At 35.3% G+C, this 19,418-nt stretch overlaps 1 protein-coding gene across 3 annotated transcripts; it reads left to right on the top strand.

Moving 5' to 3' along the window:
- Positions 1 to 3,798: 3,798 nt before the first annotated feature.
- Positions 3,799 to 15,305, top strand: pigr (polymeric immunoglobulin receptor). 3 transcript variants are annotated; one of them, XM_077558890.1, is made up of 8 exons: positions 3,799 to 3,956; positions 4,519 to 4,863; positions 4,967 to 5,048; positions 6,815 to 7,041; positions 13,436 to 13,541; positions 13,679 to 13,764; positions 14,038 to 14,087; positions 14,175 to 15,305. In XM_077558890.1, exons 1-8 carry the CDS (start codon positions 3,815 to 3,817, stop codon positions 14,193 to 14,195), a joined length of 1,059 nt encoding a protein of 352 aa, XP_077415016.1. In that variant the 5' UTR covers positions 3,799 to 3,814; the 3' UTR covers positions 14,196 to 15,305. The 3 variants fall into 3 exon arrangements, with proteins under 3 accessions (XP_077415016.1, XP_077415015.1, XP_077415014.1); XM_077558889.1 differs by having other exon boundaries at positions 13,433 to 13,541; XM_077558888.1 differs by having other exon boundaries at positions 6,815 to 7,056; positions 13,433 to 13,541.
- Positions 15,306 to 19,418: the final 4,113 nt, after the last annotated feature.

Raw genomic sequence — 19,418 nt, 5'->3', positions numbered from 1 at the left:
CTGACTGACACAGAGATTGGCTCATCGATTTGCACATTGTATGTATACGATATAGTCACAGCTCATACCATATCGCCAATAGGCCAGGCTGTGCTTAAAAAGTCAAGGTGCTGCCCTCTTGTGGTTATAAATATTACTTTCAATTGGCAGATTTTGGACTGAAATAGGCCAGCATGAATAATTTGCTTAACATGGTTCTAATTGTATTCATTTGGCTTTGTTTCTTTGGAGTCTACTGGTTGAATGCCCTACAACAAGATTGAGGCAGAGAAAAATGTGCTTTGTACAGTATATTGGGAAATTCTCAGCACAAACCACATGTAATTGTTAGAAAATGTAAAATACAAATTATGTGAAAAAGAACTAAATGGAAAGAATACGAATGTAGGACAGAAACCTCCTGTAAAAACATAGACAGAGGTCAGACAAAAAGAAAACTGATCAGGTAGGCTCCTAAGGAATATTCTTCATATATGAGTACTAAGGGATAGGTGACATGGGAACATCAAAAATAGATAGATAGATACATACATACATACATACATAAATAAAATCATGTAAAATGTGGTGGTTATGTGTTATTCGCAAGGTTGATGTTTTTGTCCATAATTCCAAATCTTCACACATCACCAAATTCAAACATACTTACGGGGAAGTATGAGGATCGCATCATCTGAGACTTTTCTTCATCTCAAAGCTTTAGTCAAGGTGAATGGAATGATCACACATCCTGGAGAGCAGTCAGTTTTGAGTCATCACAAAACCCGTAAGCTTGATAGCTGAAGATGAGGATTTTGACCTTCCGACACAATGATGCAATGCATACATCCACAAGAATGGCTTCACATAAGAAAAAAAAAGAAAAAAAAAAAGGTTTTTGAATGGCTCAGTGCACTGACGTGAATCTAATGTAGAATTAATAGGTTGACCATGAAAGAAGTGCACATATAGGAGATGACCTCATAATCTGACAGACATGCTTTCATGATTTTATACGTCATGACGATAGACTCCTACCCAAATCATTATCAACTGCAGACCACAGATGACGTTGAAGCTACAGTCATGAGTTGCCTGCTAATACCGTGCGTCATCGAACTTTGTCAACTGACAGATTGTAGGAAGTGATAGATTACTCATTTGATCGTGTGTACATCATGTCTGAGATGGAAAACAAGGGATTAGCTCACAACTTGGTCGATGATTACAATCAAGATCATGTTTTATCATGTAGCTGTTGTACCTGTGATGAAACCGAATACAGTATGTAGATTGTTCATATTTACTCACTGTATACAGTATGGTTTTCTTAGAAAAGGAAATGGACAGGAACTGGTGAACACAGGTCAAATTTTCGTGAATTCACTCTCTTGCGAGAATAAAAAGACTTAAAAATGGCGGCCCCATAAGTAAGTACAAAAGAAAAATCGAATGGTTTTATGCCTTTTTGGTTTCTTTTTACAATAGATTTGCTTTAAGTAAACAGCAGCTGATAAGGAATATACAATATGAATATTTACTATATCACAGAAAGTTTTTTTTGCATTTACTCCCCTTTAAATGGCACTTATTGATTGAATTTAAAGTCGAGCCAGCAGTATTTGAACACCAACATTTTTTAAAGCGGAAGTCAAGTGAATCATTTTCTTTACAAGTGCCCCATGAGTCTAAATATGGCATTCTGTTTAATATTGCCTTCGTGGAAGATGAATTAAGCAGCAAAGTCCACCCATTTTTTAATATCAATCTCAGGGCGGCCATTTTTTTCTGGCTGACGACCAGTTCGGGGTGCGCCCTTCCTACAGTCCTAAGACTGCTCGGTTAGGTTCCAGCACACCTGCGACGCTGGTGAATTATAAGCTGTTGGGAAAATGGATGGGTGGATGGATGTATAGATCTAGACTTGCACATTTGGGAAGAAGATTTGATTTGATTTGATTTTTTTGATTTTGAAAAAATGACATTTATTTACCGCACTTATTTACATTCTATTCATAACACACAGCTTGGCAAGAGCAATTAAATAAATTGATAAAAAATTAATAAAATGAAGAAGAAGAAGAAGAAGGAGGAGGAATATTTTTTTCCTGGTTTATTCCTGGCTTATTTGTCATGTACACACATACGCAAGATTGAACCTCTGCATTCGATCCATCACAGGAACTGACACAAAACAAATGATAGCTACTGCACATGAGCTACATGTGCTGTAACTAAACTAATTATTGGCTAAGTCGGAACATGTAGCGGAAAATACAATAGATCCTGTACACTGTTGATGGTGTGGCAAGATCGGATATTTTTATATGTTGCCATTACTTCTTCTTTTCCATGGTCCTTTTTTTTAGTTTTTTTTTTTAACTTTCATTCTTCTGGGGAGGTGTTCATCATTTGCACTGTACACATTTCCTTTTATTCCAATTGCATTTTTTATTGTTTTCACAATTCAGATGTTTTGCTGCAGCAGCACGGTGGTATGGTAGAGTAGTTGTTAGCATGACTCCCTCAATGCTTAGGGTCAGGGTTCGAATCTTGGCTTGAGCCTGCCTGCACTGTTAAAAAAACAAACCCTGTAATAGAACATAATTTTATGTTTTTTTCTGTATTTTAAAAATATCATTTAATTTACAAAAATAAACAAAATAAAATAAATGATTTTACAAATGTAAAATAACGTGGATTCACCCCATAAATTAGCTAATTATGGGTCTGATAATACACAGGGCAAACAATTGGATTTACAGATGCTGCCTCTGCTAATGCATCAGCACTAGCAAGTATACATTTCATGAGATCTAAAATTATTATTTTTTTAAAACGTGGCAGTGTGGATCCGTGGTAGAATGGTCATCTGGTATCCCTGAGGTTTCGAGTTCGATCCCCTTGATGAACTGTGAAGTATTCTTGAGCAACATACTGAACTCCTAATGCTGTCATCAGAAAGTGAATGACTAGTCAAAATGGAAAGCGGTTTGAGAGCCTCGTAAGGGGAAAAATGCTATACAAACGAATTACCATAACGATAAACTGTTGCAATTTTATGCCCAATATCTAGTTGTGTTTTTTTTTTTAAACAGTTATTGGCCTTGTTTTGAAAGACTAATCACATTATTTTTCTTGTCATATACTGTTATATTACATACAATCTTGTTAATTATAGGGAAAAACATGTTTTTTAAAAAAATAAAGTAATTTTCTGTTATTTCATAGTATTTTTTTTGGGCTCCAGCTGCCGGAAAATTACCGTTTTTGTTGTTTTTAATTTTTTTTAATTTAATTTTTTTTTTTAGTGTGGACTGTGCATATTCTTCTTTGAGTATAAGATGGCTTCATCCCACATTCCAAAAACATAGGAATTAATGGTTGTTTATCGATATGTGCTCTGCGATTGGCTGGCTGTATCATATCCATCCTCTTGCTTAAAGTCAGCTTTGATTGACCCCAGCTCATTTTTGACCCAAATGAGGGCAAGCACTATAGAAAATGGAAGGATTGATTTTTATAGCCTTTTTACTTTACCCTTTTAACACAGCACAGTATTTGTCTGGGTCAGACAAATATTAGCTTCCATGCATGATAGGTACGTAACCCCAGAACTGGCAATGAAGCATCTTGAATCGTGAAAATGATCACAATGCATTTCCCCAGAGTGCATAAGCATGACTTTAGAATTTGAATATGTTAAAAATGTTGCAAACAATAGTATATTTCATATTTTTTAGGTAAACTAAAATAGAAATAATACTGTTTATTGAGCTCTATCTGGCATTTATGTGGTTAACACATGCAACATCTGGATCCAACTTGTGGTCACATGACCAGAGAGAGGTTGAAACTGCGGAACCTGCAGTCTGAAAAACACAGACGTGGGAAGGAATTGGGATCGAAAAGTTTCACCGATTTAGTCATGAAGCAAGTCAGCTGTTTGCTACTCAGCCTGTTGCCATGGATCCCAGGTAACTTTTCATTTTTTGCAACAGTGTTTTTTGTTTTGTTTTGATTTAGATTTTTGATTTTTTTACAAAAAGCTGCTTGTGAGAAAGAAAGCATGAGAAGATAAATAGTTGTGGGCCAGTCTTTTGTTAACAGTTGTGTATTTTCTGCAAACAGATGTGGTAGCGTGAGATATTTCTTATTTTTCTATAAATGTTCTTGGTCACATTTCCAAAAGTAACTCAATGAAACTTTTTTTTTTTTTTTTTAAATGTCTCCAAAGCTTCATCACTTAGGTGTGTACCCCTTGAATTAAAAAAACAACAACATTTATTATTATTATTATTATTTTAAAGTTTTCACAAGCCTGGTTGTTTTGTTTGTCTGTTACAAAACCAACAGTGAGGCATAATCCAATTTTGGATTAAGGGAAAATGAATCAAAAGGATCGTTTTCTGACAAAATGGTCAAAAGCACTTTGCTTTCCTTCACTTAACATAAGACCTGATCACGCAATTGTGACTGACCCTTGCTGGTGAAATTGAAGTTAAAGCAACACTAGAGCACATTTCATCCGTCCATCAGGTCTTCTATGTGGGCTGACGACCCAGAAGGAGTATACAGTCCTGGAAGGTGATTCGCTCATTCTCCCATGTCCTTATGAGCCTCAGTATGCCAGCAATGTGAAGTACTGGTGTCGGGGGAAAATAAGAGCTTCCTGCACAAGTTTGGCCCGCACAGATGACTCCCTTTCTGACGGCCAGTCAGAGGACAAAGTAAGTATTTTTGATGACCCGATCCAGCAAGTCTTCACAGTGAGAATGAAGAACTTAATGGAGGAAGATTCTGGCTGGTACATGTGTGGTGTGGAGCTTGGTGGAATTTGGGAAGCTGATGACTATGCCTTCACTTACGTCAAAGTCATCCCAGGTGAGTGGAGAATTGTATTTTACTATCAGCATGTTCTTTGGCACAACATTTTCCATGCTTTTTTTTTTTCCACCACAAGAGAAATTCCATTTGTTTTCTGCAGAAATGTCTGTAGTGAATGGCAGGCTGAGTGAGGAGGAGGGACAAAGTGTCACTGTTCAATGTCGCTACAGTCCAAGATACAGGTCTTTACAGTCCATTTGGATGTTTTGTAACCTTTTTGTTACTCACATAAAAAAAAAAATGCATGAAATATCTTCAAGTGCTGATGGAGTTCAAATCCAAGCTTAAAGTAGGCAAGGTCTGGACTCACTTTAAAAAACACACGTCAGCAAACACATTCTTTGTCAAATTTGACCTGACGAGTAAATGGAGGAAACTTATATTATGGCCAACGGTAGAATCAAGGTCGAGTTATTGCATACTTTAAAAAGATTATCATTAAAATTGTTAAACAACTTTAATAAAATTGCTTCAAGTGGTAACACACGATTTAATTAAGTTAATACAAAGTGAATATATTAAATTTAATTTATTATGAGTTCATTAAATTAAATGAATTTAATTAATTATGAGTTCATTAAATTGAATTTTATATATTCACTTTGGATCAATTTAATATATCACTTTGGATTAACTTAATTCAATTTAGTGTTACCACTTGAAGCAATTTTATTAAGATGGTCAATCATTCTTTGATTAATCTTAAATTGGTCCAACAATTCTCTTTTTAGAGTGCACACTTTGATGTTGTAAAACCGGTGTAAATAGTCCTTGCAGCAAACTGCCTGAATACTGGCTACTTGTATGCTATTGGTACACTAGCTACCTGCAGATAGTGATTTGGAAAATAAAGAGATTTTCCAATCACTAGCAGCGGAGACCATGGACATTCAGGGTATCCATAAATTCTGGTAAAAGATAAAAAAAAAAACCCACATACTTCTTAAAACAAAACAATTTTATTCAACTGTAATCTTGATAAATAATATTTCCAACATGATTTCCATCATTTTCAAGACATAAGTTGATGTGCATTGCAAAATTCAGGTGTACTTGATGAAGATTATAAATTCAAACCACATGAGAGAACACATTACCAGTCAATGTGCTGAAATTGACGGCAAAGCAAAGCACATCAAATAATGCAAATCATGTAGAAAATATTATTGATCAACATTACAACAGAATAAAATTGCTTTGTTTTAAAGCTGCCCTCTGTAACAATTTGGCCCAAAATATCTTTACAATAGCATTTTTATTTGACCATTTATGACTGAAATAAAGTCTAATTAGTAGATTAACACCTTAGATGTTCACAATTGATACTCCTGCCTCTGGCCAAAAGTTTTCATACAAGATTCAGGTTCGAATTTTCCGCCCTCTGCGGATGTGGCGTCATGTGCGCATTGTGTACGTGAGGAAGTGTGCAGTTTCATTTTTTGTCAACAGGTGGAAGTAGCGATTCGAAATTGATTTCTCTCCATTCGGTATCTTTAACCCATTAAGGCCGGGAGAGCTGAGATCTCAATTATTATGTTGAATTTCCAGGAAAACTTCAGGTTCTAAAGTCACCCAGAGGTTTTAGAGGCAAATTTTGACAGGCGTTTTAGGCCTTAATGGTTTAAGAAGTATGTTTTTTTTATTTTTTACCATGGACCCAGACTTTATGGAAACCCTGTATTAGCAATAGAGCAAGCTGTGTGTTTGGCTCCAATAAGTTCATTAGAACCCATCGTATCGAATTCTTTAGCAATTTTGACGCGGATTGGTTTGTTACAAATACCAGACATGCAACTATGATCTAAGGCCAGATCAGTGTAATTTTATAATCGGAGCTTTAAGACCATCGCGGGACTCGTTAAACACGGCAGCTACTCAGAGTGATCTATACTGAATATGTATACTCACACATGTTCATTCATTCATTTCACTGTTCGTTTACCAACAGAGAGAGTGAGAAGAAGTGGTGTAGGAGTGGCGACGCCAGCTCTTGCCTGGTGACGGGTGCTGAAGGAAGCTATGAAGACAAGTCTGTGGCCATCCATGATGACAAAACGAGGACTTTGACCATTACCATAAAGAAGCTGCAGATGAAAGATATGGGCTGGTACTGGTGTTCTGCCGGACAACAGCAGGGTCCAGTGCAAGTGCAGGTCTTACACCGATCATCAACTAGTAAGTTGAAAGCAAGTAAGAACATAAACTGCATATATTTCATTTGGTAGTTCTGTATGATTTATTTTGCAAGAACTCACTAGAATTTAGTTGGTGCTTTTACAAAATGTTAAGCACTATAACCTGAATTGGACTTTTATCTACTATGCCTATGCTTTCTTGGTCTTTTTGCAACTTTCTCTAAAACACATGGAACGTTTTATGCAGTGAAAATGCAATTTGTGCTGCAACAACAGCAAAAAATTAAAAGGTCAAAGTAACTCCTTTCCTCCAAATAGGACCCGAACCATTTTAGGACCGTTCCCTTTAACCCCACCCTAGTTTCAAGCCTGTTCAACTGTATGCTATGATCAATCGTATCAAATGCTGCACTGAGATCCAATAAGATCCAAGGAAACTTTTAATTTTTTGCAGCAGTGTTTTTTGTTTTGTTTTGATTTTGATTTTTGATTTTTGATTTTTTTTTACAAAAAGCTGCTTGTGAGAAAGAAAGCATGAGAAGACAAATAGTTGTGAGCCAGTCTTTCGTTTACAGTTGTGTATTTTCTGCAAACAGAAGTGGTAGCGTGAGATATTTCTTATTTTTCTATAAACGTACTTGGTCACATTTCCAAAAGTAACTCAATGAAACTTATTTATTTATTTTTTTAATATCTCCAAAGCTTCATCACTTAGGTGTGTACCCCTTGAAAAGAAAAAAATATTTTTTTAATTTTATTATTATTATTATTTTAAAGTTTTCATAAGCCTGGTTGTTTTATTTGTCTGTTACAAAACCAACAGTGAGGCATAATCCAATTTTGGATTAAGGGAAAATAAATCAACAGGATCATTTTCAGCAGAGCAACGATACCTTCCCTGCATATCATTAAGTATTTTAATCAGATCTGTTTCTGAGCTCTGACGAGGTCTGAAACCTGACTGGAATTGATCAAATAGTCAATTTGAGTGGAATAAAAAACAATTTTTCGACAATTTTGATTTAAGAAGAGAAGATTTGAGATAGGTCTATATTTTCCTAAAAAAAAAAAACATCCAGCGTTCCTTTTTTGAAAATGGGCTTGATGGTGGCTACTTTCAGGGGTTTGGAAAGCTCACCTGACTGAAGTGAGCAGTTGATTATTTGCTGTGAATCGGTTTGAACAGATTTCACAATAGTTTTGAACAAGTCAGATGGTATTGAGTGAAGACAGCTAGTGGGTGATTTCAACTGTTGAACCAAATCTGAGCCACTGAATCCAATTATGTCATGGTAATTGAATTATTCCTGAGTGATTTTAAGTGCTGTAATTTTGCTAGTTTGTGACGTTTGACTTGATGGATTGTACTTTTTCACTAAAGTAGCAGGCAAATTCATTGCATTTATCTGTTGAGAGGAGTTCTGGTGCTGTTTGATTTGGAGGATTTGTGAGTTTGTCGACCACGGCAAATAGAGTGCGTGTATTGTTGAGTTGTCTTGCAATTACTTGCACTTTGTTCAAATGTCAAAGACATTACAAGTCAAAATGAACTTGGAGTTGAGTTTTTCTCCACTTCTGCTCTGCTTTCCTGCCCTTTGATTTCAAAGTCATTATGTTTTGAGTGCGCAAGGTGTTTTAAGGTCGACATGAAATGGTCTTAGTTTTAATAAGAGCAACAGCATCCAGGACATTTGAGCTTTTTGAGGTGAATTTATCCAAAAGTTCATTAACAGTGTCTGCATTGGCAGTTGGTGACACAGTCATTAATTTCATAAACATTCTGCTTGTGTTCTTTTTTATACTTTTTTTTTTTTTTAATAGAGACAGTGGTTGTCTAAACTTCTGGGATTATTTGTATTTCAAAGAACACACAGTAATGATCTTTAACTTCAACAGATGAAATGTCAACTCCCTTAGAGATAACGAGATCAAGAATGTGACCTTGATTGTGTGTTGGACCTTTGCAAACAATGAGCACGATTAAGGGGTGAAAACATCGGGGGCGGAGGTTGTGTGAGTTGAATTCCAAGATTGACAACATTGTTCATCTTGCCAGTGAAATCCGGCAAGGAGTCATTCATACACCGTTAACCCGAATAAACTAGCAGGACTAAAAAAGTGAGGTAATCGGTTGCCTCACTTTTTTTGAGTTAATCAACTCAAAAGTTAAAGTTTTCCTGAACTTGAATGGTTTGATTACACTCAACAAAATTTTTTTGATACACAGTTACTAAGCTTTATATTACAGCAACTCAATTATTCTCAGTTGCTGTTTTATAAATGTTCATTTTAAAACTACTGGATTAAGTTAATTTAAGGTCAAACAATAAAAACACTGTGACCTCATGAAGGTCGTGGGAATGCTGGAGCTGTTTGGGAAGTAGGCAGGGTACACCCTGAACTGGTTGCCAGCCAGTTGTAGGGTACACACCCTAGAGACATTTCAGAGTGTTCAATTAACCTATCATGCATATTTTTGGGAATGTGGGAGGAAACTGGATTACCCAGAGAAAACCCACGCAGGAGCATGGAGAACATGCAACCTCCACCCAGGAAGGCCGAAGCCCGGACTCGATCTCACATTCTCTACACTGGGAGGCAAATTATTAATTTATTTTTAACTAGGTAAGGAAACTGATAACAGATTGTCATTTACAATGTCAACTGCAGAGTAAAATAAGGCTAAAATGAAATGACAAGTTAACAAGTAAAATAAATTATGAAACATGTACACAAAACATAAAATGTTACATTACATATATAAGTTTTATTTTGATTATGTTCTATATAAATCAATTGTATTTGTAAATATAGCGGGACCAAAAGTGCCAAAAATTAAATAAATGAATACACCATTAAATAATTAAATACATGTGTCATGAAATAACTAAACATGTCATTTATTAATTAAATATGGAATTAAATAAACCAATAATTAAATAAATCTGTCACAAAATAATTAAATGTGTCATTTATTAATTAAATTAAATGAATGTTTATTTAATTAATTAAATAAACCAATAATTAAATAAATGTGTCATTAATTAAATTACTACATATATATATATATATATATATATATATACATACATATATATATATATATATATATATATATATATATATACATACATATATATATATATATATATATATATAATTATTTCTGTATTTACTTATTTCATGTTCCTGTGTTGCGGCGTTTTATGAATTTATTTTATCTTTCAAACTCGCCTGTCAAAGTGGGCGGAGTTGATTCACTCAAATCTTGTCCAATCGGCTTGAAGAGGTTAGAAACATGGCGGCTAAGGTGATGGATTTTTTTTTGCTGATATAGAGTGATCGAGGCTTGTTATTCTGCAAAACCAACATAAAACTAAAGCGATATTTCTACTATTTCGCTAAAGTACAGTTTTGACTTGTAGGTGTTTCCATTGAAGAGTGATTTGCTTCTGAGGCGTAATTCTCGTAATGTCCCGCCTCGTCTCTCGCGAGATCTCGCAATTCTTGTAAACGGTCATGCCACTCTAACGGCACCTCATAAACGTCACGAGAATAAATTGAATGCGTGTATGGAACCCCGGCAGCCTTGCCTCAATAAGACTTGTTGTCCCCTCAGGAAGCAATTTCGACACAAAAGCGAGTGGTCCTGTACTTCCACCTTCCTTTTCTTCCTGTTCGGGGTCACATGACTACAGGAAATGCGAAAAAAGTGACCTCCATTTCAGCACGTTTTAAAAAGCACCTCATGAGAGCGTAAATCGGAGTCTAATGGTCATGCACCCATTGAGGTATATAGTGCCATCCAGCCTATCGAATTGTGTTTACTAGCTACTCACTCTGCATCAATTCATTATTCTGAAATGGATTTGTCTTGACTTGGTGAGCAGGGTGACCAATCAGGTGTTAGGAGCTGCCCACCAAACTTTGATGGGTGAGTTTGACAGATAAAAGAAATTCCTGTAACACCGCAACACAGTGACCATGAAATAATTATTTAAATAGAGAAATAATTATATATATATATATATATATATATATATATATATATATATATATATATATATACAAATAATCATAAGTAATTTCATTAATTAATAACACATTTAATAACACATTGAATTAATTAATGGCACATTTATTAAATTATTTAATGGTGTATTCATTTATTTAATTTGGGCACTTTTAGTCCTCCATATGAATACTACCTTTTTGGAATAATACAAACAAGATTTTAATCACGAAATAACAAAATTTTACAGCTAATTAATGTTTTGAAGTTAACCATATCCAAAAACTAGTACTGTTCAATTTAATTATTAGTGCAAATTACTCATAAAAGCATACAAATATACACCAACTTAAAATAGTTAAGTTAGTAGTAGTTTTTAAAAACTTTCAGTACTGCGTACTTAATCCATTTGATTGTATTGAACGTTCGGGTTTACAGTGTATAGCAAAGCTTGTGGGTGATGTACAGTACAGGGTTGATTCTGGTGGTGTTGTTTGGCAGACTGGGAACTCTGTGGACAAATCAATCTGTTCTGGAGGGAGGTGTGTGTGAGATTGGGCCAGACTCTCGTTTTATCTGTTGTTTTGGTTCAACATGACCTTTGTTGTGGGAATGTGGCGTCCAGTGACGCACACTGTGGAAAATGTTGGCTGTCAGTAATCGGACTCCCTGCTTTAAACCCATTGCATTGGAAAAGATGCCAACATTCACAAAAAATTGACAAATTGTCAATAAAGTTCACTGAATATAAGGACAGATGCTTGTCAGCCATCTCGACAGCAACATTACCCGGCTGAAGCGCTCATCATCTGGCCGGGCCGTTGGCAGAGAACCACTCAGAAATACCTCTGCATTTAAAGATTTTTGCATTTTTTGTAGAAGGTAATCAAGTCTTGCTTCAGTATCTTTGACTGTTTTTTCAACACATCAAATGCTCCGTATTGTATGAATTAAATCCGATCTAACAATCAGATGGTCAGTAATAATCTTGTCGACTTTTTCAGAAATGCCAGAAATGAAGGGTACCTTAACCCTAACTGACCCTGGTATTTTAGAACTGTCACTAGTACATTATAAATGTACAATCATGTCTGGAGCTACATGGCAGTCATCAATCAAACCTAAAGGCCAATATAGAAATTTTATTTATTTAACGTATCACATGTTTTTGGAATGCGGGAGGAAACCCTGCGCTGGCATAGGGAGAACACACTAACTCTACTCAGAAAGGATAGAACCTCAATTCACAAATGCTTTGTGTCTTGTGTGATGTGACCCATTATTATGGAGAGGGAAAACAACTAAACATTAGTCCATCTTTAAAAAAGTCAAATCAAAGAGTGTGGGAAAATATAATTGATGAATTATTCTTGGACATCCTTAGTCAGGATGTCCACACTTGTCCTTGAGAGCAAATTACAACAACTGTATGTAAACCAAAAAGTCTATATAATTTTGCATGTTCATCCAGAATATTAATTCCTACTTTCACACACTTGTACTTCATCAACTGAACTGTTTGTGCTTATTACTATAAGGATTATGAATATAAAAATGAAACGACCTTTAGGTTAGATGCTGTTTTCTTTGACAGCATTCAACAGTCAGCTATATGCAATTAGTCCCAGGCCCAGTAAGTGCAGGTACTGTATTAACCCTGGCTGGGCATGGTTGCATTGTTCACAATGACCCTTCCGATACATCGTCTACGCCAGGGGTGTCAAACTCATATTAGCTCAGGGGCCACATGGAAGAAAATATTTTAAGTGGACCGGACTGGTAAAAACAACTTAAAAACAATTGGCGTCAGTTAAACACACATCTTCGCTATTTGCAGGCCATCCCTAAATTACGGGGCTCAACTGTAAATATTGTTCCAAAAATGCAAAAGGAACACGACAACACGTATGAGTTACGGGCGTGTTATACCTACCTGTTTTGCAAATATATTGTTCCCGGAATACATTGCGTGGCGCAGTTAACGAAGTTATAGGACCTTAATGCATGTCATATGTATTTTTGTTTCCAGTAGCTGAATGCGTGTCACATTCAGCACGTTCGTTTGATTTATGCTCATCTATGTTTTTATTTTAACAAATTTTCAACAAACCGTGTATAAAATAATGACATCCAAGTCAATTCTGTGTACAAGTTGCATTGCTCATCTGATAATTGCTTGCTTTGGCTTTTGGCCATCAGATGAATTGGTCTAACATTATTATTATTATTATTTTTTTAACGTTACAAGCGCATCTCGCGGGCCGGATTAAACCCCTTTGTGGGACTAATCCGACCCGTTGGCCGTATGTTTGACACCCCTGGTCTACGCAATTGTCATTTCAACGCAATAAAAAAGTTACAGATACTGCTTAAAATAATCAAAGTGAAAAGAAAACTCTCTGTGCACTCTCGTTTCTAGCAGCAGCAACGGTGACTGTGACACCCGAAGCAACGGCAATTCAGCCTCTTGCAGATGCAGATGCAGATGCCCCCAAATCCATCACAAATGATTGCTGGAAGCCTCAAACGTAAGAAAGACATATTAACTGCACTTATCTGTTTGAAAATCACAAGAAGTAGCGGCGCATTTCACATGAGTTTGCTTAGTCGGGCTTTTTAAGATGGACAGTCTTGAGAACATGGTGTGCTTGTGTCTTTGTGTTAGCTTCACCATGCAGTCGGTGATGATATGTGTTTCATTCATGCTGCTTGTGGCCTTGGCTGTATTAGCAAGGAGGGTGTGGAAACATGGTAAGTTTTCATTTAATCACATCACAGTCTTGATGAGATTGATACTCACCAAGAGATCATTTCTAAAAAGGTCAAACAATCGTAATTTCAACCGCGCATGCCTGCATGTGTGTGATCTGGTTCTCAACAAAAATATATAACAGTCAAAGATGAATAGTAACAATAACAATAATAATAATAATAATGCATTTAAAAAGCATTAAGTGTAGCCTACATATGCATTATGCATGCATGGTGGTCAATGTCTTGCATCTTCTTTTCGTCGATTTCCAGAACACTCTGCAGAGCTAAGACAAACTAAGGGGATGAAAGCAAAACATAAGGTAAGTCCACGTGAGCAGCATATCACACAGGCTTATCGCTTAAAAAAGACTGATTAAGTACAATTATTTCTTTCCCTCTCCTTAAAGGAGGACTATTGGCTAGTGTGACCTGCAGAAAAAACAAACAAACAACAACAAAAACAACAACCCCACAATATCTTTCCACAACTGCAATCCAATGGATGGCCAGGTGTACTCAAATAACATACCACTGGTTTTGTCTTTTGGTTTTCTTCTGACTCCCTGGAGCACCAAGTAACGAGTAGATAGCATAACATCTATGTAAATGTCAATTTAATTCTGTTTTTTTATATACTACACAATGCACATAAAAAATGCTGTTGAAAATATATACAAATGAAACTATGAAAATAATTGTAGTAGTGCCATTTTTAGACTCATTGGCAAGTGAGATCACATGTATATATATATATATATATATATATATATATATATGTATATATATGTATATATATATATATACAATTATTTGCCTGAAGATGAGAACAGTCTGAAAAGTGATAGAGATTATTTTCAACGGAAGCTGTTTTCGTTGCCGGTATGAAAAATGGCATTTGATTAATTAATCAACATCAGGAGCAATAAATTCACCTTCAATTTTTAATGTTATCATTTAATCACAATAGTGGCTTTATAATTTGATAAGCGGTAACATTATTACTGTATAAATCAACAAAACATCTGCAACAAACTCATTCTGAACACGAGAATCACTCCCAACCACAATATTAGTTTACAAAAACATACAAACAAACAAAAATATGTACACTGGCCTTTGTATTAACATTTCTGTCCGAATAAATGTGGGACACACACAGTAACCCTAAGAATAATTGTCACTTGGAAAGGCTAATGAGACACACAAACCAATTAACTCTCATTTCTACACAAAGACAGCTTTGTATTTGCAATGCTGGAAAAAAAAGGCAATCATGTACAATATGGGATAGAGAGGGAGAGCAAGCGAGTGAGAGAGAGAGAGAGAGAATGAAAGAGAAAAGCAAGTATAGACTGTGAGCATGTCCTAGTTATTGCATTCATGTCATGTATTTCAGTTGCAAGTCCATATGCAGCAATCTCTTACAACTTGTAATTCCTTTCACTGTCGTTTGAGCATTTACAATTGAGTTGATTTTACTGCAGATTGTGTGCAATATGCAGAAATGATCTTTTCACAATAAAATTCAGTAAACAGAAGTTTTGTCATGTATTTTTTGCACAGTTCTTAGCCTAAAAAAAACCCACTATCACATCAATCAGACAAATAGTGGGAATAAGGTAACACTTTGTAAAAGTCTACCTTTTATGCCAAGAAGATTGCATTAGCGTTATTTATTAGCAATAACAAAAACAAAACTGGAGGTGAGAACCAAGGAAAAGATGATCTAATAAATGACGTTTTTAATTGCCTAACGAAGGTTTTCACACTGTGGGACCATAAACATCCTATCATAGCTGGGGCTTCAGCTCAACCCTCCCCCAAATACAATACACACACTCAGCATGTTACATTATGACTATTATTGGTAGTCTGTGGCTGTTGTTGTCAAACTGTTGGGTCAGTTTGGGTGTAAAAAGTTTCTCATATCAAAAAAGTAAAGAAATGTGTTTTCATTTTTCTTAAGCTGCTTTGCCTCTCATTCATTTTAAACAACTTTAACTGGCAACGTGCAGACTAATACTGTACAAGGTGAAAGCTACAGAAAAAAAATCTATTTTAGAATCGTAATGAACTAAAATACATTCATAAATGGACATAATCCATACAACCATGATCTACATCCAGTAGAGCAGGACGACAGGTCATACAGACAATAAAGCAAAATAAAGAAACAAACAAAAACATCTCATATCATAAACATCACCAAGTTTCGTAAAGATATCGCTGCAAACAAATGTCGTTTCTTGTTGTTCTAACATCTGGTGTATGCAAACTCAGATGTCCTGTACATATTTATAATTTTTTTTACTGTCATTTGATAGCGTCAGTAAAAATGATACCTCTTGGACCACAAACTGATGTAAGAGTTCAGATCCTCTTTAAAGAGAATTGTGAATTTTAAATGTCATTGCCAGCATGAAGCTGATTTTTTTTTTTTATCTGGTTCAACTGGGTCAAGGAGCCTCATGTTCCCACTGTCTGCAGAAAATAGACAGCAATAAGAATGGGAACAGGGTGATATAGAAAGCCTTGGGAAATCCTTTTCCACTCTTTCAAAATGGAAACTTTTGCTTTCTGTCTTTATTATGTCAGAAAAAAAAAAAATTGAAAATCAATGCAGACTGTTCATATGTGTTGTGTGCTCTGGCTTTTTTGATGCAGTTGTTTAAAGGCAAGCAAAAACTAAGGCCAATAGTGTGTTCATACTAGTGCAATTCATTGTGAATACAGTAAACAAAATCAAAATGCAAAAAATGCAAGGTTCCAAAAAAATTACAAAAACTATCTGTCCATCCGTCCATCCATATTTTAGCATTATTATAAAGACAAGTACTGTATAAGCAGAAAATCACCAAGTAGAGTAGTCAACTATTAATAAAAGTGAAAACAATTCATAGACCTTTGCATTTGGGTTTGTTTGCTGTGTGTGCTGTTAGATGGTTAATTGAGGATGAATAACATTTTGCCAAGGGGTGCTAATGTTATTCTGAGGGTTGTACAGTTCCAGAGGTAATGTAATGAGTCACATAAAAAAAAAAAAAAAAAAAAGATAAAATAACACCATCATGCAGGTCCATCACTAAAATGAATTAAAATATAATTGGTTGTTGAATTGTAACAGTTTGTCCCTTTGTGAACTATTCTATGCAGAGTTTTGTGGACATTTCTTTTGCATTTATTTGTGCAAACCTGCTGTGTCCTAGTAGTTAGTTTTATACAAATCACACGGGCGCTCCAGTGAACATTAACATTAAAAATGTATCAAAACAAGTAAGTGGTGACCTCAAACGTTTGCAGCAAACTACACTCAACAAAAATATAAACGCAACACGTTTGCACACATTAATAATATCAAGATGCTGATTAGACACCATGATTAGTGCACAGGTGTGGCACACCTGTGAGGTGGAATGGATTATCTCAGCAAAGTGCTCACTATCACAGATTTAGAGTGGTTTGTGAACAATATTTGAGAGAAATTGTGATATTGTGTATGTGGAAGAAGTTTTAGATCTTTGAGTTCATTTCATAGAAAATGGGAGCAAAAACAAAAGTGTTTGTTTTTATATAAAACTGGCAAAGGGCCGAAAACCCTGTACCTCTCAAAAAGGTTCAACCATTAATATTGCATCATCGAAGAGAGTAAACCATTTTCAACACTTTTAGATTGGTCAATAATTTGTATAAATAAAAAAATAATACAAATAATACAAATAAAAAAATAATCTTAAATAACTCAATGAATAACAATAATCTTAAATAAATCAATGAATAACAATAATCTTAAATAAATAAATTAATAACAAATAATCTTAAATAACTAAAGAAATAAAAATAAAGTGTGGATTGACCAATCGTATAGATTAAAAAAAAAAAAAAAAGAATGTTGAATGTTGTGGAGGGAAATCATGACGAATATCCAGGAAACCCCGCCCCCTCAAAAATGCTGTATTAAGAAATTTAAAAATATATGTGAATTTGCAAATCCGCATGTATCCGCTGTATCCATTTAGTACAGTATGTTGTCTGAATGCCCAATTTGCTATTGCGTAATTAAGGAGGAGCCTCTACTTTAATCGTGCTTGGCTATTGTCTCTATCGCTGTAGCCTGGTAGATTGTCCATATATAGTCATCAGTATACATAAGGTCTCGGCCATGACTTATATTCCGTGTTTCGCTATGTTTGAGTGTGTAGTGGTCATACTTCACTGGTTATGGGGGGGGGGAGGGGGGATCTCATCTCCACACAATGACCTCGACTGTAGGTGGTTTCTTTGAATTGTATTAGGAGCCAATAGACTTAGAAATTGTTGGAAAGCTTGCAAACTGGTGCAGTCAGAAAATCATGAACATGTGAAGTGTGAAATTGAATCCAAAGAATAAAGCAACAGGCAATCAGCCGTTTAAAAAAAAAAAAAGGTCTACTGTAGCATTGAGATGAGCTGAATGTTGACACTTGATAGTTAGTCTTTTCTTTAGCCATCACAGTTCTAATATATGCAGCAGTACACAAAATTGTTACAACGGTGCTTATGATTCAAGTCCTGCAGGGTTAAAGATGCAGATTTTTTTTCTTCCGCAAAACACCTGCAGAGAACTGGTAGTTGTTTTCCCTCCGTTGCCCCGAGCAAAAGATTACATGTGCTCTGCAAGATGAGCCACTTGGTCTCTTGGAGTATATAAAAGTCCTTGATGAAAAAGAAACTGTATTTTGATTAAAAAATACATAAAAATAAATCTGAATAATATGTACAATTTATACAGTAACAGTATTTCATTTTACTGTATAATGTCGGTAAACCAACTGAATTGTTAAATGCAGCCTCAAAAGGATTCGCTTCATTAATCTCTTTAGGTTTGTGGTTGTGTCTGAGGTCTACCTGTGTGATATAGTGGACCAAGTGAAGCAGTTTAAATTAAATCATATTTATATAGCACTTTTAATACATTAAAAATGGAACACTAAGTGCTGTATAGTGATAGAAACAATCTATGAAAAGAAAAAAATATATACAAAAACCCATACCTCCTGTTCCCACAATTAAACATCTTAATTCAAATTTAAAAAGACTCTTAAGTCAATGAAACAAGATTAGATAAAAATGAAGGATCATAGAAGAGAAAATAAAACAAGATACACATGTATTAAATAAATACTGTAAATTAATAAATTGGTGACTGGATAAAAGGGAAAAAAAGGATACATTTAATTAATTCATTAATAATTGCACAGATAAAATATGAAAATAAATAATAATAGTAATAATAAACAGTTATTAGCTAAACTAAATAAAGAAGGCGAGTCTTGAACCTCCTTTTCAAAATATCAGCATTCTCTGTGGTCTCGATGCTCTCTGGCAGGCTGTTCCGGAGGTGCAGGCTGTAATGGCGTAATGCAACCTCTCCATAGGTTTTTGTTCTAGCTTTGGGAACAGTTAAAAAGGCCGGTGCCAGAGGACTACAGGGTTCGCCTGGGTTTATATCATATCATATAGATATGATGGCCCAAGACTGTTAAGACATATAAAAACTAGTGAAAGAACCTTAAAATCGATTCTGAAATACACGGGGTGCTAATGCGGCAATCTGAAGAAAAAAAAAAGGTCTAATGTGCTCCTGCCTTCTGGTCAGCACACAAGCTGATGAG

Source organism: Vanacampus margaritifer, chromosome 2, assembly GCF_051991255.1.
Source record: "Vanacampus margaritifer isolate UIUO_Vmar chromosome 2, RoL_Vmar_1.0, whole genome shotgun sequence".
In the NCBI taxonomy this organism is placed as follows: domain Eukaryota; kingdom Metazoa; phylum Chordata; class Actinopteri; order Syngnathiformes; family Syngnathidae; genus Vanacampus; species Vanacampus margaritifer.
This window is presented reverse-complemented; position numbering and strand designations above follow the sequence as displayed.

Bases quoted from the DNA above. Each gene is read 5' to 3' on its own strand.
- pigr (XM_077558888.1), top strand. From the start codon at position 3,815: ATGACCAGAGAGAGGTTGAAACTGCGGAACCTGCAGTCTGAAAAACAC. The intron at 3,957-4,518 runs GTAACTTTTCAT...TCCGTCCATCAG, and splicing joins CCTGTTGCCATGGATCCCAG to GTCTTCTATGTGGGCTGACG. The intron at 5,049-6,814 runs GTCTTTACAGTC...GTTTACCAACAG, and splicing joins CGCTACAGTCCAAGATACAG to AGAGAGTGAGAAGAAGTGGT.